This window comes from Cucurbita pepo, chromosome 15 (assembly GCF_057944985.1).
Source record: "Cucurbita pepo subsp. pepo isolate OVF chromosome 15, ASM5794498v1, whole genome shotgun sequence".
Classification (NCBI taxonomy): Eukaryota; Viridiplantae; Streptophyta; class Magnoliopsida; order Cucurbitales; family Cucurbitaceae; genus Cucurbita; species Cucurbita pepo.
Window position 1 is genome coordinate 2,800,984 of NC_141812.1, and position 20,774 is coordinate 2,821,757.

The following is a 20,774-nucleotide window of genomic DNA, read 5'->3' on the forward strand; positions in this document are numbered from 1 at the left end:
CATCCTACTCAAGGCATCACTACAACTTTGGTCTTTTGATACAGAGTCTCGATGTCTTTCTCAATTTCAACCATCTTCTCCATCTCGTATTCAATCCATTCCGTATATGGTACTTGAGACTCTTGAGGTCAGTGTATACTTGCATTTTTTTTCCTCCTTACAGGTAATGTCGCCACGTCATCGAGGCAAACACTACGCTACTAATTCATTGTCATAAGTAGGGTAATATCGTTCGTGCTCCTTCAGCTGCTTTGAAACATAAGCTACTTACCCTTCTAAATGAGCACGCACTCTAAACCCTTACTTGGGGTGTCTCTATACGCTACAAGATTGTCTATTCCATCTGGTACTAGGAGGACTAATGCAGTCATCAATCTTTTCTTAAGTTCATATAAACTTTGTTCGCATGCTGGTGTCCCAACAAAGACTTGCCCTTCTTGGTTCCTGGTGTAAGCGATGCAGAGGTCCTGTAAAACCTATGTGCTAACCTTCTGTAATACCCCCATTGAGGAACAGAATCGAAAACGGAGCCATTTCCTTGGACTATGGCCGATGGATTACGCATGTCTTTGCAGCTAAGTAAAATTCATAGCCATCAACGAAATGGGTGTTCTGTAAAACAAAAATTGGAAGGATCCCACGCACAAGGCAGGTGAAAGATTTGCAGGAGAGTATCATTCCGAATTAGAATGAAGAAATTAAAAAGATGTTGAAGTTCATTAAGAGGGACCTTCTGCCTCTACTTCGCAGCAACAAATAGAAGGTGGAGCGAAATGTGGCGCTTGTGGATGCGTCTTTTGATTGCGCCAAGTTTATGCCCTTTCTACGCTGGGCATCAAAATGGCGCCTAGTTTTAGCATCTCTGCACTCCGCAATTTCGTAGACTCCATTGGAATGGAAATTGATACTTAAACATTATCGGATGAGGGATACGAAACTCACTGTAATCGCCAAGTCCACCGTGCAAACCTAAACCTTAGCAACACATTGATCAGGTCAAAAGACTTATCAATAATCCTTCCTTCCTCGTGATTGCTCCTAGTAGTTGTCTTTGCTATATCTCTCCCCTTGATCCTCATAAGAGGTGTCCTAAACTTTTCGAGACCCTTACAATCCTACTACTTCACCAAGAATGGTCTCGTAATTACCTCTCAATTGGCCAACATAGGTCTTTCCTCACAACGAGGTAACTTGTCATGTAGCTCACCTGAGTACTAATACTCACCCAAGCTAAATGCAGGCTCTTTTGAAGGCAAAGGTTCCTTGCGTAAGTCCTCTACATTCACCTAAGCCATCTCTTGCAGTGTTTTATGGTTGATCAAGTCACGCTTCCTTTCCTTTCGTAGTGATATCTCATACTGACTCGTGCATGTGCATCTCTCAAGTTCTTGTAAAGGATCCTATGAAACTCTCTACAAACTCCTGTTTGGTAGCTAGCCTTCCTCAAGCTCTGAGGATATTTTCTCTATGTCTAGGGTTTTCTCTAAGACACATTATGTCTTCTGCTTTCCTTGCTTGTGTATAATCACCATCTCACTAATCTTCAAGTAGTTTCCAAAATCACGTTATCTAGCATCTCTCTATCTCTGTTTGAGCATGCTTCAAAAGTATGGCGTTACACTCTTGTGTGAAGATAGAGTTCTACTTTGTCTTATGCTTCATAAGTATAACGTTACCAATCTGTTACGATCTAATTTTCTAATACCAATCTGTTACAATCTAATTTTCGAGATTTAGAGAAATTGGACTGCGACGAAAGACAAAATCAAATACAAACAAAACAACATCAAAATAAAGCAAAACATTTTGAAAATGTGGAAAGTGCAGTAAAATTTCGCATGATTTCAAAAGACATACAATGTCACTGTCAAACCTATTTACAAACGGGGAAAAGAGGTATGGGTTACATAAAAATACAAAATCAACTAAAAAAGAATACAACTGACTGACTCCCCAGGTCGACACCCCTCTGTGATAAAGCAGCTCTTGAGCATCTCCCCACCTCAAACGTTACTTGAAAAAAGAAAGGAAAAAGGTATGAGTATAAAAATATACTCAGTAAGCAACCTACTTGTAGCTCTCATCGCTTCCTTCTTCTAGTAGGTTTCCACGGCTATCCTTTGATCTAAACGATGTTCCAAGTGGTTCCTCATTATTCATCTACCTGTGTAGTCCCTAGCCCCTCATCAAGACTGGTTTATAGTGTCACGGCTTCGGCCTTGACTGTTTCTACACTCAATAGAAGTTGTTCATGCTAAACCACCTACCCGCATAGTCTTTGATCTATTCCAAGAGCGGTTTACAAAGTTGCATCATTGACCTTGACTCATTTCTACTCTCAACAGGGGCTTTCATCTTGACACCTACCCGTGTAGTCCCTAGCCCAACAAGGACTGGTTTACAAGTTCACCTGTTTCTACACTCAATAGTGTTCATGTCTTGAACTAACTACCTATGTAGTCCCTAGTCCTTAAGAACTGGTTTCATGGGATTAGAGCGTCGACCTTGTTCCTATTCTACACTCAATAGTAGCTCAACTAGTTTCGTGATCCTGTAGGCTACTTAAATCATGTTAATACACTGTGGTCTACTAGATTCTTAGGGGTATTCATGTAGTTTAATTTCCATTTTCTCAATTCCAGGTCGTTCTAGGTTAGCTTCTCAGCTTAGCCAATCCCTGGATGCACATAGGTATAAACCTCAATTCTACATGTAAACTGCACTATGTATAGCGCCCTACTCTTGATTGTGATCTTAATGCATGCTCTACTAGAATAATGTGTCTATCAACAATTTCTAACGAGTGTATCATGTCTATTCGTTCACATATGTTATTAAGAAGGTATTCTTACCAAGCCTTAATGCATGAAAACCATAACATAAATCATACAAACAATCAAACAAGCTGGGAGATAACATCCATCAATCGTCCAGAGCACAAATCAAAATATCCCTTCCTCCATTGGTAGAAGACATTAAAATAAGCATGTTTCTCAATTCCTTTGTTTCAAAGACAATTTCATAATTTTATCATGTACATGTAGTAATTATCCAAATTGTTCCTTTTATGTTCTAATCATACATATTCCAGCCACCTAGGGTACAATATGCTCACACGCTAGATTTTCCTAGTGATCCCTACAAGTATCGCTTGCCTCTTTAACACGAAAAAGTTTATATATTTTTTATTTCTTATTAGTAGAAAAAAATATATTAACCTAACATCATCTCAAGCATAAGCATGATCCAAGTTAGACGTTAATAACCCGCTTAGAATTAACACACAAGATTGAGTTTAAAGGATGAACAAGTGCTTTAAAAGACATAGCATAGACATTGACATATCAACACAAAAAGTGTTAAATTAGACATTGATATATACATACTACTTGGGATGATTGATTAACTAAAATGGGTAAATAGCAATAAAAATAAGAAATATGAAGCAAATGTGCAGATGCATGCAGATTTGAATGACTAAATTATGCTTTGATTTGAAGAAAATAGTTCAGAAAAGAAATTTGGTATTGTTCATATAACTTAGAATATCACAATGAGAGCTACGGAGAAGGTGAGGTGCAAAATCATGTGTATAAGATTGGTAGCCCTAAACGTAGATTTTGGGCCAAACCCATTTTCTGCCTTTTGCGTGTATTGAGTGAGGTAGTGATATTTAGGCCCCATGCTCTCCTTATATATACCTATTTAGTCTCCCACCCTTTCCACTCCAAGCATTCACATGCACTTGCAAATGGCTTCCCATAAACTTTCTTCTCTTGTGTTCTTTCTTTTCTTTGTTATAGGAATTTGTTCTGCAGCCAGAAGTTTGACAAGTTCTTATGAAGGATATGGTGTTGAAAATTATGGGAATCGATATGGATATGATGGAGGAAAACACGAGGGATATTATGGTGGAAACTATGGAGGATACGGCGGAGGTAAACACGAGGAATATTATGGAGGAAACTATGGGAGATACGGCGGATATAAGCATGAGGAATACGGCAAAGATAAGCACGAGGGATACGATGGAAGAAACTATGGGGGATACGGCGGAGGAAACTATGGGGGATACGGCGGATATAAGCATGAGGAATACGACAAAGATAAACATGAAGGATATGATGGAAGAAACTACGGAGGATACGGAAGTAAGTATGAGGAATACGGTGGAGGTAAACACGAGGAATATGACAAATATAAACATGACGGATACGATGGAAGAAACTATGGAGGATATGGCGGAGGTAAGCATGAGGAGTACGGCGAACACGGCTATGGCCACAGTGGGTATGCACCATGAGAAACATGTTTTCAGCACTACCATATGAACATATAGTAAATAATATCATGAAGAATAAAAAGGAGCATCCATGTTCAAAATAAAATAAATAATAAAGATGGGGAATGGTTACCATATTGGGATGTTCAAATGTGAGCTCTTCTTGTAGTTTCACTTGGAATAAATAAATAAGAGCTTTTTTTTAATCTTACTTCGAACGTGTGATCTAGTCGTTACCTATAAGCCTGTAGTAGAATTTCAAATCGATTCAAGAATGACCTTAGGCGCTACTTCTAACATGTATACACACGGTCCACGTACATGCGCAAGAACCCACTAGGTTGTTGATGTGCTTGTTTTTTTTTCTTTTTCACCGAGTTCACTTTGGTTGAGTCACTTCTTGCTCACTAATACCAGTGTCATTTGGATCTTCAAACACAACAACACTTGATCAAAGTGTGTGAAGTTTGCTCTCTTATCTTCCGTTGTAGAATGTCTTCAATGTTGGTCGAGTCTAGTAAGACTTTCTTTTGCGAGGACTACCACGAAGATGCTTCATCGAAAACTAATCTCTTGAAGTGTTGCTTTCTTGTCAAACGTGCTACATAGATGATGAAGTACAAATACTTGGAAGTAGTTAATTATAGGTTTCATGTTCCATAATATATCAAATGGTGAGATGAAACCTAATCTTGACGGGGTGGGGAAGCTTGTTGATCATATGGCTAGCAGTTTGCATAGCTTCAGCCCAAAATTTTCTTGGAACATTCTTCACATGTAGTATGCTTCAACAAATCTCTGCAAAATGTCTGTTCTTTTTTTTTTTTTTCCTACTACACTATTTTGTTGTGGCGTGTTGGCACATGTAAACTGATGACGTATTCCGCACTTGTGTAAGTATTGATCGAACTTATTTAATGTGTATTTTATATCATTGTCTAAGCGTAGGTAACGATCTTACTTCTCCTTTGATCGTCATTTTGAATGAAAATTCACATATCTCGAATAGTCGTCAATGAACGTTGATATGTACCGCATTCCACTGATTGATGTTTGCTTGACTAAACCGAAAAAGTTAGAGTGAATTAGTTCTAATGGTTTCTTTGCTCTGAAATTTGACTTTGTATGGTAATTGATGAGCTTTACACACTGACATCCGGTGCAAATAATATATGTTTTGACTTCAAGTTCAAATAAGCATTTGAGCATGGATTTTTCCATAATCACCTTCAACTTGTGATAGTCAACATGTCCCAACTTTACATGTCATATATCTACTATCTTTCGAGTCTTGTCTACATAGGGAGACTCTGTAAATAGCATGTAGATGGACTCCACTCTTCGCCCTTCCATCGTTGGCTTTCCCAATATCTTAACATATTCATAGACTTTTATATTTTTCGACCCAAACAAGACATAGTTGCATGATGTTGTTAGTTGTGACACTAACTACAAGTTCTTTATACCCGGTACATGATGAACATTATGTCGTTGTGTTGTCGATCTGAACAATCAGTAACTACTTTTTGTTGGTTGAGCATCCTAAATCCATGATATTGATTAGTTCTTGTCTCGCAGTTTTCTCTGATCACCGGTCATTTGGTTTGAGAATTCTAAATCAATGTTCTAGTCATTCTCATAATCGATATGTTCTCCCCACCATCACCATAATGATTGAGTGGGCCATCCTTGTACAACAAAAAACGAAGTTTCTACATTCTGGTCGCAATCCATTGATGATTATCATCTTCATTCAAGCTTCTCAAATGACAGATTTTGGATCTAGTTTAGTAATCTTCCGACAAATCGACTTAATCCTATGGAAGTACTAAGCAATCGTTATGTTGCATTGTAAGATTGATAAGAGCTCGTGTTTGCTTCTTTCAACGATCTCCCAAAGATCATGTCCTTTTAAATAGGACATCATGCATATTGCCCACGTGTTATAGTTATTGTTGTTGAGTTTCTTGATTCCTCTAACGACTTGAAGATCACACATTGTGTTGCCAGTGCTTAGTAAAATACCAAACAACCTAGTTTTTAACACATAACTTGCAGATCGAACTACCTATACCAACTTTGATCTAGTATCATATTGATGTACTCAACTCTTCTGTGAGAAACACTCACTCCTTTAGTAATAAGTACAATTAAAAAGAGATTACACGACAATTTATATGAACTACTAAACTTTACTTAGATTGTTTGGAATACAAAAACTTTATTACGAGGGATGTCTAGAGAAAGTAGAGAAGCTTTACAAGGAAGAACAAGTTTATTAATGTTTCGAAAACAATAACAACAATAATTTGTAATGCACAATTCTTTGCTAAGTAAAAAGGTACATAGTTCAGCTGGTTTAGGCATATGTCATCGATCATCCACGACTCCAAATATGGTTGAACTAAAAAATAAAAATGAAAAAACACTATGTGGGAAAAATATATATATAATTGGTAATTTGCAAAAGAAAAAAAAAAAACAAAGTTCTTCTGAGAATAATAGTGTAGTAATTTGCAGTCCCCATATGTCCATGGAGTTTGAAATCAAAGAATCCTGTCTTGAATATCAGTAATCAACGTTGATGCCAAGGAGCTCAGCTTCCTCCCTGTCTCCCCCGCCATGTTCTTCAACGAAGATATATCCTGCGAAGCCTGCATCAGATTCAAAAAAAGCTCACACACCAACCCTTTTAATGTTCTTCTTAATCGATTCTAGATCGTATACCTGTAAAGAAATCCGACTGATGAACTCGTTTGCAGCGAGATCCAGAGTCGAATCATCCATGCCCTGCCCGAACAGATCGGCACTCGAGATCGCCGATGAACTCTAGATTCCACAAACAAAAGTCCCATTCAGTTCATTCAACTCAACAATTTAGAACCAAATCAAACACAACAACAACAACGACAACAAAAACTTCGTACTGAAAACTTCTTCAACGAAGCCTTGGCATTGGACTCGGCAGATTTGTTCTGATCGCCAAAGAATTGAGCAGACGAAATGGATTTTGCATTTGAGAACTTCTTCCTCGCTTCTTCAGTTTCCTCCACCTGCAAATTCATACACATCGATGAGCATTCGTTCCTGTTCGGCACAAGTTTGAAGGCATTTTGGTGTGTTTTAACCTGGATTTTGGTGGAATTTGAGCTTGATTTCTTTGAATACCCACCACCATTGTGAGGGTCCATTCCAAATTCAGAAAAGAAGCTGGAGGCTTTTGGTGGAGCAACATGCCCCAACACAGGGGACCCATTGGAGTTCACCTCAGAAGATTGTGAATTCTCAACATAATCGAATCGAGAAACCGAAGACGAGACCGTAGTACCATTCGTCACCGACGACGAAACTGGTGTCGGGGGGTCTTCCGGTTTCTGATCATACAAATTCTCAGTTGGCTGCATTCACAATACAATCATTTAAAAAAAAAAAATCAAACCCAACAACCCCAAAAAACAGAGGGAATTCAATTCATTTCGAGACAGAGTAACCGTAACCTTAGAGGTAAGCTTCCGAGCGCCAAGTCCACCAGTCTTGCCCATCTTTTTGGCACCGAGGGGTTTTTTTATAACAACAGAATGAGAGGCTTTTGGAGAAGAATGGACGATTTCAGGGGCTTCTTGTTTAGTGGTTTTGATGAAGGAGAGGCCATTGCCATTGCTATTGCTATTGCTATTGCCATTGCCATTGGAGAGAGATGAAACAGTGGACGAGGGAAGGGTGGGTTCTTCAGCCATGGTTTTAGCAATCTCTTTAGAAAGGGTTTGTTTGTACAATTCTGCAGCTCTGGAAGTGTATTTGGCTTCAATTTTGCCATCGTCACTCCAGCCGTGCTGCTTGAAGAACACCTGAGCACGGTTGTTTCCGCCGTAGCTCATCATTTTCAGCTGCTCCGTTGACCATGAGTCCAAATTCGTTGACCTATTTAACAATGTGGTTCATCAATTACTGTGTTTTCTCTCTTTGGTTTAACACATTGAATTCTTATTAATCAAAAGTCAGACAATGAGTTTGAAAATTTGACTTATGTTTGAATTTCCATATTCGTTCTATTTTGGTTTATATTTTACTTTCATCTTAGAATTCAGTATGATACCATCACCGAGAACAAAAATTACTAGGTCTAACGAACTTTCCGTATCTACTCATAATTTCAACCCACAAATTTGAAAATTCAAGAATCTATTAGAACATAGTTCATAGATCGGATATGAAATTCGTAAAACCAGCCATTTGAAGGTTGACCTAATCCCCAAATTAGGAGGAACAAAAATGAAGATCCATGGAACAATAACGCGGATGAACGAAAACGAAGGTTTAGAAAGATTGAACAAAACCTGACGAAGCTTATATGAACGCCGAGGCTCCGATGAACGGCGGAGCAATCAATGCAAAGGAAGATCCCAAACGTAACCGACGCCCAAGTAGGGTTCTTCGCATTACAATCGAAACAGATCTGAACAAAAAAAAAAACAAAAAAAAAAAAAAAAAAAACAAAAACCAACTCAACTCCGATCCGAAAACCCCCAAAATGTCAAGATCAAGTCACTCACCTTGTTCTCAGGCTTGGCCTTCAACCTCCTGAAAACCGCGTTCTTGTCGGTGAAGCTATCAGACGCCATTGAAGCCGGAGAGAACGGAAGAGAGAAACAGAGAAAGAGAGATGGAAACTCGAAATTGAACTGGATTTCTCTCTGGAGGAAGAAGATTAGGGGATTAAGGAGAGGGAGGAGAGAGGAAGAGAGATGAAACGGAAACCACTAATTGAATTTTTGGGAATTTGAGATCTTACGGTTCTCTTCCTTTCTGCCATAGACGCAGCTTTTATTAGCATGTTAATGGCGGTACCGTACGTTTCATATATTTTTTTATGACGAAATTGCCCTTTAAGGTTCAGGTTGAACCGGGGGCTGTTTGGGAATTTAGAAATGTTTTTCAACGGTAGTTGAGAGAGGTAGTTCATTTGTACCCATCTCCGTCTGCTTATAAATTTCAGTTCAATTTGGTAACTTTTTTTTTTACCCTGAAAACGAAGTTACTTTCTAGTAAGTTACCGTTACGCGTTAGGTTAAAACTTGAAGTCGATTTACCGTTGACCTTGCAAGTCCGACACGAGACATCCCAATTGTTGGGACTTTTTTATTTTTTTTATTTAATTATTTCAACCGAATTAATAAAAATATTATTTTTATCTTTAAAAAAATTAAATGTAGTATTAAGGGGATTTTTTAACTTTTAATTCACCTTTTTTTCAAGAATTTAGGCCTGTTGACCTATATTTGGTCTCTCCAGTTCTCAACCCTTTTAAGATTACATGTTTAAACTATTTTATTTATTTATTTTCGGTACCTGAATCACATGGGGTTGAAACTTCGAACTTCATAGTACAAATCAATTGCTTTGTTGTAAAAAAAATTGGGACCTTGAACGGGCGTGCACGGTGAGTTGAAGAAAATGGTGATGTTTGTCCTAATTATCGGCACACTGTTTAAGGTCTCAACTTTTTTTTATAATTCTTATAGATTTCTACTCCCGTGATAGTTTTAATATTATAATTTTTTTTTTTAAGAATGATTATTTTTTTAAATCATTGGAAAATTTGGAAGGATTTTAAATTTTATAATTAATTTTAGGAAAAAATTAATAAAAAATACTTTTTGGGCCTGAGTCCAGACAAGTTGGGTTATATTTTTCGTTGGGCTTTTCATAAGGCCCAAAAGAAAACACAACTTAGAGCTTCAGATGGTCACGGTGGTAATTGGGCATTTTTTATATAATTTTCTTTTAATAAATAACTCTCTAGAAAATAATTAAAAAATAGAATTATATTTACAAAATGGATATTTTCGTTCAACATAAACTTTGTATTTTATCTAAAAGAAAATATTCTTAAATTTAAAAAAATATATATATTACCAATAATTTATTTCAAAAATTTTAAAATAGCATTAACATTATTTACCTTTATTTAAAAAATGTAGCTCATAGATTATCTCTAAACTTTTTATATTTAGACGGTAAAATTCAATATATTTTTATTAATTTAACATTTAATTAATAATATAAACTATATTCATATGATAATGACTTATCATGAGATTTAAGAGTTTTTTTTAATTTTTTAATTTTTAGTATTTAATTTAATTTTCTTTACTTTATAGGATGATGACTTCCCATCTTATCTTTATTAACTTTACAGCCAGACAAGATCGTCCATTCTGAGGCATACGAATTTAAATTCTTTTGTCCCTATCGATTACGACAAAAATAATTATATATATATATATAATATTAAATAAATAAAAAGGATCGTGGGCCGGCCAAAAGCCCTAATGTACGGCCCATACTGGCCCTAAAAGCCAGCCATCCACGTGGCAATATTCTTTTTGATTTAGTTGTTTTATGTTATTTTCAAATATTGGACCTCTCACAAATATTAATTCAAATATTTGGAGACATCGAGCACATATATTGAAGTATGTTGATTTGAACGTTATTCTAAAGAGATCAAAGGTGGTTACTTCTACGAGTATTTGTTCAAATGAAGTAAATGTCAATGAAGCTACTAATACGACAACAAGAATTGCTGATAATTTCATTACATTGGATACGTAGATACACTCATGTGCAAGAATTATGAACGTCTCGTCATAGTAAGAGAGTTATGAAATTGTTGGGAATGAATCGACTTTGAATTTATTTAGAATTAAATAAAACTAAGGGTTGAGAAAATTTACGTTGAAGAAATACGGAGAAAGTTTCAGTGAGTACCTTTAACTCTACTTGTTTCAGCTCCTCTAACGGTTGAATCTCCTCCATAAATATTATCAAAATGAAACCACATTCACTGTAGTCACATCCCTTTACTCGGGTTATACGTTAGCAAAATTGTAGTTATACGCATTTCCTCACTCGCGTTTTCTAAGAACATTTCTCTCAAACGTGACTCGAATCTCGAGCATACACCATTATTGCTCGCAAAGTCCAAATCTTGCATGGTTGGGTCGATTTGTTGGATGGGTTAGAACAAGTGTTGCACAATCGCTATCTCGTTGCCATGACAAATAAAATGGCAATCTATAAGAATGACAAGACACCAAATCTTGTTTACCATATTGGAGAAAACCATGAAATTTAACCTTAACTAGGTAGGCAAGTGTTTTGTTTTTTGTCTCATGCTATCCAAACAAAACCACTATTTATTATTATTTATTATTATTATTATTTGGGATATTAAATTATTTTTAAAGCATGTGACATTAAAAAACATTAAAAAAAAAATATAAAAATGTAAATGAAAGAGATAAGGCAAATAATTGAGTGCAATGATGGTTGAAAATGAAAATTGAGGCCAAGGAAGAGGCCCATCAACTATGGCCCACAAATGTATGGCCCTCATAATTTGTATTTTTTTTATAATTAATTTATTTATTTTGCTTGAATCCAAAGCTTGCACTAACCCCTTTCATTAATTATTATTTTTGTTAAGTTACTATTTTAGTCCTCGAGCGTATAATTGCCCTCGCTCGAACAGGTTTCAAATTATCGACTCTATCACTAATTATTTTCTTATGTTACGTACGTTTTGATGAGATTTAGTGATATAAACTTGTTTTGTTTGATAGAATAGCGTTAGGATGTAATAATAGTTCCTTTTAATAAAAATAATATATATTGTTGGTGAGAAGATTTGACCGGTCGGGTATGTATGATGTTGGCATGGATGAGTCAAATCATCTCTTGAGTACCTGCACGTCGTATCTACTCATACTAGTGTAAGATACCATGTTGAATACATTTCACATTCTTTGGCAACGTTCCTTTCCTTCTCTGGATTTGCAAGCTTGATGGGTCGTTTGGTCCTCATCCTTGGCTTGGGAGCCTTTAAACGGTTATCCTCATGATGAGCTAGCTTGGTACCTCGAGCTCGAGTCATAATTAACGAAATCGCTGTCGTGCCTTTTGAGAGGTGGTGATTTGCCTCTACACTTGAGGAGCGTAGATGGAAGTTGATCCAATGACCTAATAACTAGGCTCCTACTTTTTTTTTTTGCTTGAAGTTATAACTCACCATGGACGAGTAGTAGGTTTGTTTATCTTCTTTTGTTTTCTCTCTTTTCTTGTCGAAGCCTAGATGGAAGATCTCCACCCTTGATTCCTAATACGAGCTGAGGTGGTGTGGTCTGCCTAACCAAGCTTTTTTCAAGTGAGTTAGACCACACTCATATACGTAACATGTCTCTTATCCCATCTGTCTTCCATTATCGAGACGAGGGGAAGCAATCTAGAATCTACAAGTAGGAAATGTCGACATGTGTAAAAAGCATTTGAGGCTGGTGTCTAACTCCCACTGCTACATTGTCTAAGCGTCTTTCGAGTCAGCTCAAATTGGCTTAGTCACTCGAATTGGCTAGTGACTCTATCTTAGCCCATTTGTTGAGGTTTTCAACAACGATACTAACCTACGGTTGGTGAGTCAATGTGGTTGACTCTCCACTACGCAAAGGGCCATGAACTCAACACAAGGTGAGCGACTTGGTTGGCTAGCGATGCACCATGACAAGCTGTTTATGGTTCTTTGTGAAGTATAGTTTCCACATGGAATAAGACGAGTTTTTCACCTATTTAGCCGATGAAGATGTACCTTTTACTTTTGTCATCTAACTTTGTTCTTCTTTGATCCAATACATGCATATAGGCTACACTTCCGAACACTTTTAAATGAGACACTGCAGGCTTTTGTTCGCTCCGTGTTTCTTGCGGTGTCTGGTCTCCCAATTCCACATGAAGACACTGATTCTACACATAAATCGTACAAAATATTACATCAGCACGAAACTCCTACGACATTTCTTTACTCTTTATCATCAACTAGACCATGCCAAGAATAATTCGATTTTTCTCTCGACCACACCATTTTGTTGAGGCGAGTATGGTGCAATCAAGAATCGTCTAATGCCTTGTTCTTTGTAAAACTAAAAGTTTCTTCGATCTATTATTCAATTATCATCCAATATTTTCAGAAGTTTTAAAAGGATTAGGAAAATGTGAAAATCAAAGTAAAAATATGTGAAAATCATGGTAAAAAAAAATTCAACGACCTTCGTTAAAGTAAACTAAAAATCAAACCGAGTCTAAACTAGAAAAAAAAATCGAAAATACTCTTATTTTTAATTTTACATGGAAATTTTTAATATTTTATTAAAAAAAATATCTTCAAATATAATATATAATTTTCAAAATTTTCAAAAAAATTTAAAATTTTAAAAATATTTTTTTGGACGATATTTTATTTATTAATTTAACCTAAAATAATAATAATAATAAGAGAAGAAGGCAAGGATGACGTGGATTAGAGAAACCCTATCAGCATGAAAAACGTGTAATTTCAACTCGAAAATAATTAAATAAATATTTATTTTCAAAATAATAATAATAATTCTTTTTTCTTTTTTTAATTTTTTAAGAAAGAAAAGACAATTACCTTTTTTGGCTGTATTACGTGAAACCCATAGCTCGTCATCCATGTTTGCTTCTCCTATTCCACTGTCCCTAATTCATTTATTTATATATTTATTTATATATTTTCATTTTTCTTTTCTAGAAATAAATTTAAAATTCATCCAAATCAACCCTTAATTTGTAGGTCCGAAATTGGTTCGGAGAGTTTAAATAACCGAGCGTTCAAAGAAATGGTCGATCAATTCAAACAAGGGGATCTGATTCTGGAAGAGACCTATCGAATCACACTGAAAAGGAGATGAGCAGTAGACAACCTATTAGAAGGGTCTTCGGTCAAGGTCCAATCGGCCATACATATGCTAATATTTAATATGGTATAACCATTTGAAGGGCTTTTGAGTGAGGTCCAAACGACCATACATACATACTATTATTTGCCGATACAAAAAAAGGACAAAAAAGTCTCGAGCCAACAAACATATCATTAGATCTGTCGTGATATCGCTCTCATTAGCATTGTCAAACCCACGTAACTTACTTTCACTGCCAAATTAGATTAAGAGTATCATTTGACAACAATCACGTACTAATGTCAAAAAAAAACACACCATTATTGTAAATGATTAAGCTCTTTTAACACGTTCTTCACCGCATCGTCCATTTCAACTTTACATTATAATTCAATTTAATATTATTTTTTAAGAAACGATAAATTCAAGTTACTTAAATTATAATTTAGGATAATAATTTTAATTCAAAAAGTAATTTAAATGTGATAATATTTAAATAAATTTAGATTTGAAATTGTTTGCTTCTTAGGAAGTAGGTGGGAATTGGAATTTCATTAAACCAAGTTTATTATTTATTTATTTATTTATTTATGTATTTATTTACGGGTTTAATTATTGAACAGATCAGGTGTAATGTTTTTGAGTTGGTAAAGTTATGAACAGTGACAGAGGGAACACTTGGGTGAGGCCTTGTTTGACGAAATTTCATCACGGTCTCCAATTGGAACCTGCCACGTGTATAAGGTCACCATAACACCAACAACAGAATCTCCAGAAACATAACAGACCAATCAACGTAAGAGCGCGTGTTTCATCGCATTAATGTCATTCATCCACTCCAAATGAAGACTGCCTCGTAGGATGCCAAGTAATTCCAACCCATCTTGAAGTGTTTGTATATTGAATTAGGCTAGTTTGCAAGATTCCACGTCGATTAGAGAAGGGAACGAAACATTTTTTATAACAACGTGAAAACCTATCCTTAAAAAACACGTTTCAAAACATTGGGAGGTGCGGAAGGGAATATTCAAATAAGACAATATCTATTAGCGATGAGCTTGAGATGTTACAAATGGTATCAAACTGGGTTCGGGCAATGTACCAACGAGGAAGTTAAGCTCTAAAGAGAACGCTGGGCCTCGAGGCTCGAAGGGGGTGGATTGGGGGTCCCACATAGACTGGAAAGGGGAACGAGTGCCAGTGATGATGCTGGGTCTCGAGTAGATTGTGAAATCTCACATAATAGTAGCGGGTTTGAGCAACCTAACCATAAATGTTTTGGATTGAATTGGTTCGAGTTATTTGTTCGTTAGCCGGCTGCTATACGTCTCTCTCCTCCACTTGCCTTTGGTCGTACATTTTATTTTCTCTCTCTAAACTAAAATTCAACTAAAATAAATGATAATATCAGACGCAGCCCAAATTTTGTCTCCCTCCAATCCCTAGCACCATTTATTTTCTGCCTCTATCAGCTTAGCCGCGGGAACCGTACGGTAATTTCACCACTTCTCCGGTGACAATCCGGCGAATCTGATTCGACACTGGACTCCGATCAGTGTATGGAATGACAGACTACCGACTGCCGCAGGCGATGAATCTTTGGGCGGATGAGAACGCATCGATGATGGACGTGTTCACAAGCACCGATCTGAGTTCCTTATGGGTTACGCCGCCGCTGCCGCAGCCACAGCCACAGCCACAGCCGCTTTATTCCTCTGTTTCCACGGCGATTGAACCAAGTAAACCCGTCGGTCAAGAGCCGCCGCCGCCGCCGCCGCCGTCCTTGGCGGTTTTCAACCAGGAGACTCTGATGCAGCGCCTCCAAGTGTTGATTGAAGGCGCTCAAGAGAGCTGGACTTACGCTATCTTCTGGCAATCTTCGTACTACTCTGGTAGTAACCTCTTAGGGTGGGGCGATGGATACTACAAAGGCGAAGAAGATAAAGAGAAAGCTAAATCGAGCACCTCAAAAACAGAGCAAGAGCGCCGGAAGACGGTACTTCGCGAACTCAACTCTCTCATTTCTGGTTCCCCTGCCTCCGATGACGACGCCGTCGACGAGGTCGTCACCGACACCGAGTGGTTCTTCTTGGTGTCGATGACTCAATCGTTCGTCTCGGGTGTCGGATTACCGGGACAAGCGTTTTTAGATTCGAACCCTATTTGGATTAGCGGTTCCGATCGGCTTGCGAGCTCGTTCTGTGAACGAGCTCGTCAGGGTCAGATTTTTGGATTGCAAACAATGGTTTGTATTCCGTTGGTGAACGGCGTTGTTGAATTAGGGTCGAGCGATTTGATTTTCCTGAACTCTGAGCTGATGAATAGGGTTAGGGTTTTGTTTAATTTCAATAATCTGGAGGCGGAGACTTGGCCAATTAGTGGCGAGAATGACCCGTCGCTTTGGATCACTGAGCCATTATCAAACGCCATTGAAATTAAGGGCGCCATTGAAACTCCAAGTTCTTCTGTTCCTCCTCCGCCTCAAAAGAGTAACCGGCAGCCGCAGCCGGTTCAGAAACAGAGCTTCTTAACCCCCAAGGAATTGAACTTCTCTGAATTTGGGTTTGAGAATGGCAGCTTGAAGGCGGAATCCGGGGAGATTCTTAATTTTAGTGGCACCAAGAGGAATTCTCACCCCAACACAGACAACATCTTGCCTTCCAGCAACCTGGGCGGTGGCGGCGGCGGCGATGAGAACAAGAAGAAGACATCCAGTAACGAAGAGGGGATGCTTTCTTTTACATCTGGTGTGATTCTTCCATCCTCTGGCACTGCGAAATCGACCGGTTGCATTGTCGATTCCGATCACTCCGACCTCGAAGCTTCGGTGATACGTGAGGTGGAGAGTAATAGAGCGGTGGAGCCGGAGAAACGGCCGCGAAAACGAGGTCGAAAACCAGCAAATGGTAGAGAAGAACCATTGAATCATGTTGAAGCAGAGAGGCAGAGAAGAGAAAAACTAAACCAAAGATTCTATGCTCTTAGAGCTGTGGTTCCAAATGTATCAAAAATGGACAAAGCTTCACTTCTAGGCGATGCTATTTCTTACATTAATGAGCTCAAAGGGAAGCTTCAGACAGCAGAATCAGATAAGGAGGAGCTACAAAAGCAATTGGATTCAGTGAAGAAGTTCATATCAAGCTCAGATCAAGACGTAAAAGCATCGAATTATGGCATCGAAACCGATATCGACGTGAAGATAATCAGCTGGGACGCAATGATCCGGATCCAATCAAGTAAGAAGAACCATCCCGCTGCACGGCTGATGGCGGCATTGGAGGAACTGGATTTGGATATCAGCCATGCGAGCATTTCAGTTGTGAATGATCTGATGATCCAACAAGCAACTGTGAAGATGGGCAGTCGGTTGTACACTCAGGAGCAGCTCAGGATAGCTCTGTCGTCGAAAATGGCCGCCGCTCGGTAGCTCCCTAACTCGGTAGCCATTGTTGGGTTAGAAGAGCTCCGACCAAGCTCTGTAAAACACTGTTCTTTACTTGTTCTTAGGTAGATGATTCACATGAAGAAAGAAGAAGGTAGTGGCTTTGCTTGGCTCCATTCACGTGAACAGTTAAAACAACTTTCAATTATTGTATATATACAAAGCCATAAAAAATGTGAACTCAAATAAAACTCGATTAATTAAAGAGTTTAATTAATTTACTTTGTATCATTAAAGGTTATAGTTGGTTCATAATGTTTCGTAGTTAGCTCGTAACAACTCTAAGTGTCTATGTGGGTACTGCTATGAGTTTTGTTTGGTCGGTGGACATATCAACTCCGAGTTTACACTTTAGTCACTTTTGACTACACCTTCGATGCTCACATTTCAGTTCTATTGACATGGCTAAGTTTAAGGCATGACTTTGATGCCATGTTAGAAATCACGACTCTCCACAATGGTATGATATTATCCACTTTGAGTATAAGCTCTCATGGATTTGCTCTGTGTTTTCCCAAAAGGTCTCGTACCAATGAAGATAGTATTCCTTACGTATAAACCCATGATCTTCCACTAAATTAACCCATGTGAGACTCACTCCCAATAATCCTCGATTCTCAATAAGTTATGCATTAACGGTTTTGAGATTTTAATTAAGGGTATTAAAAAAAAAAATGATGACCCAAAAATGTCGATTAGTCCAATTGAACCCGAACCATTTATGAGTTAAGTTTGTTCATAAATTTCTTTAAAATTAGATTGGTTGAATGGAAACGTAACATTTAATTTTATTAAAAATAAAAAAATTTAGAGATAAAAATGAATGTTTGTGAATAAATAAAGAAAAGAAAAAGAAAAGAAAAATGAAATATAGCGTAATAAATACGACATTCACGAGTCAAAAATGAAATAAAACTTGCTGAATGTGTGTAGCATATTTGATTTAAACAATTTAATGTCAAATCATAATAAAATAATGTTGAAAAAGAACGCAATAAAAATAAAAATAATTTATTTATTTATTTGTGTTGATTCCCTTTATGAACTTTTAATTTAAAAAGGCGGCCCAACTCAAAGTGGGTGACAGAACATATTCAATTAATCTTTAAAATCAAATTCACCAGAGATGAATTGTTTGTTTAAGTGACCCGAGCGACTTAAATAGACTCAAATAGAGTTCAAAACTCAATTATTTATTTTCGGGTCGGGTTGAATTAAGTTGTTTTTTTAATTGTTTTAAAAAATTATACTTATCTACCGTAAAATCTCATACAACTCAAATATCAAACATTCACAAGTCACACGTATCACTAGCATCAGTTATAAAAGTACAGTAAGGTTGGGTTGGATTGCAACTCTATTATCGAGTTGGTTGGGTTGACCTTACAATAAAAAGATCTATCCCGCCAACTGATCCAATTTCTATTTATTTTTTAAATTCAACCCAATAATAAAAAATAAAAAAAACTTACGGTAGTCCGATTATTCTTTAGTCATATGAACACTTCTGTTGAACGAATATTTCTTTTTTTAGTTTGATTTAATAAGTTATTTATTATTCTTTTGAAGCATGAGACATAATTTCAGCTTTTTAGCTTCGAAATCTTTCGATATCAAATTCAAATTCATTTAATGTGAAAAAGGTAATATAACTTTTTAAATTTCTCATTAAACACATTTTTTTTTTAATGATGGGTATCATTTAATGTGAAAAAGGTAATATAACTTTTTAAATTTCTCATTAAACACATTTTTTTTTTTAATGATGGGTATCTAAGTCAATCGTCTGACCAATAAATTCTATTTTATCGAAAAAAAAATTAAAAATTTGAATTCATTAAATATTTTTAAAATTTTATTTTCTCCTCCCTGTCATAATCCCATGACCTAATTCAATATTGTTGCTTTTAAATATAAGTTATATATATAATTAATGTAGAGAATAAATCCTTAGTTATCTTTAATTAGTTTTAGGGAAAAATAAATAAATAAATAATTCAATTTTTTTCTTTAAAAATAATTTTGAAACCCGACCAACTGAAACCAAATATATTCATGAACGTACCCATTTTCCTAATTTGTAATTATTACAAAATCGGAAATTAGGAAAACAAAAACGTATACATATTTTCAATAATCGACCGAATTTCAAAGTTTTAAGGGTATTATTGAAACTTTTGAAAGTTTCGAAGGATATTTTTATTAATTTAATCTTAATTATTTAATGTTTTATTTGTAATTTAATGTTATTTATAGTAAGCATGAGTATAATCTTAAATAATACAGGGTTGATATATATAATGATCATGTTCAAGTAATAATTTAGAAATTTGGTATATGAATAAGGTTGAGTTTCTTATCCGAGTAATACAATGGAGACAGTCCTCTTTAAAATTGTTACAAATAATTTGGTCTAAATCGTTCATGTAGATATATGTGAATGGAAGTACCATTTAAGACTGGATTATAAAATAGTTAATCTTTATTTATAAATCATATTTTTACAAGAAGATCATACACAATTCGCTCTGGACGACGACGATAATAATAATAAAAATTATTATTATTATTATTATTATTATTCAATTATTTTTAGCTCGAAATTTTTGAGCAATTATAATTAATAATTTTATTCAGATTAATTTTATTAAATATTCTTCTAAAACAAACAAAATAATTTTTTTTATAATGATAATGCATCATCCTCGTTGAATATGTGATGTGCAATATTAATTTAATTAGGTTAGGTTGAATGACACTGTGATCTATATGGGTCATGACTGTATTTATAGATGTGTATTGTAACAAATCCGAATTACATGGTAACAAACCAGTAAATCATAGATTCTTCTTTAATTCATGGTAACAAGTAAATCAGTAAATTATCTTAAAATATGATCTATTCTACTTTTAACCAATTATATCCTCAAACAACAATCCAATAAAAAGTTTTACATCCAATAAAAAAAAGATTGATAACGAGACGAAGGGTTGTATGGCTATACTAAGTTCACGAGACTTAGATCGATCAAGTTCGTTACCAAGTTCATGCCGACATCATTTTTAAATTGAAAACGACAGAAAACAGAAAGCTCTATAAACGTATATGTTGAGTTTACAAACGAGTTAAAAGAGGGTCTAATACCGTTCAAAGTAAAATTACTAAAATTGAGCTAAATGGGAGGTAAATATATGTTGAAATTTATTTTATAAACACTCGTGACTAATAATAATTTTGATTATTTTATTTTCAATATAATATTATTCATTATATGAAAACTTTAAAGTTATTATTAAT

The 20,774-nt window shown here is 36.0% G+C and overlaps 2 protein-coding genes across 2 annotated transcripts; one reads left to right on the forward strand and one right to left on the reverse strand.

The window, feature by feature from the left end:
* Positions 1–6,538: 6,538 nt before the first annotated feature.
* Positions 6,539–9,093, reverse strand: LOC111776316 (putative ADP-ribosylation factor GTPase-activating protein AGD9). Its single transcript, XM_023655739.2, has 7 exons — positions 8,836–9,093; positions 8,620–8,738; positions 7,780–8,203; positions 7,411–7,680; positions 7,210–7,335; positions 7,010–7,111; positions 6,539–6,936 (listed from the first exon to the last, which is right to left on the reverse strand). Exons 1-7 carry the CDS (start codon positions 8,902–8,904, stop codon positions 6,829–6,831), a joined length of 1,218 nt encoding a protein of 405 aa, XP_023511507.2. The 5' UTR covers positions 8,905–9,093; the 3' UTR covers positions 6,539–6,828.
* Positions 9,094–15,371: 6,278 nt separating this feature from the next.
* Positions 15,372–17,717, forward strand: LOC111811610 (transcription factor MYC2). The gene has a single exon (XM_023698545.2). It carries the CDS (start codon positions 15,599–15,601, stop codon positions 17,459–17,461), a length of 1,863 nt encoding a protein of 620 aa, XP_023554313.2. The 5' UTR covers positions 15,372–15,598; the 3' UTR covers positions 17,462–17,717.
* Positions 17,718–20,774: the final 3,057 nt, after the last annotated feature.

What these genes read in the sequence shown, in the direction of transcription:
- LOC111811610 (XM_023698545.2), top strand. Translation starts at nt 15,599, where the DNA reads ATGACAGACTACCGACTGCCGCAGGCGATGAATCTTTGGGCGGATGAG.
- LOC111776316 (XM_023655739.2), bottom strand. Translation starts at nt 8,904, where the DNA reads ATGGCGTCTGATAGCTTCACCGACAAGAACGCGGTTTTCAGGAGGTTG. An exon ending in CTCGGAAGCTTACCTCTAAG is followed by an intron (nt 7,681 to 7,779) that starts GTTACGGTTACT and finishes TTGTGAATGCAG; the next exon opens with CCAACTGAGAATTTGTATGA. An exon ending in CAAATTCCACCAAAATCCAG is followed by an intron (nt 7,336 to 7,410) that starts GTTAAAACACAC and finishes ATGAATTTGCAG; the next exon opens with GTGGAGGAAACTGAAGAAGC.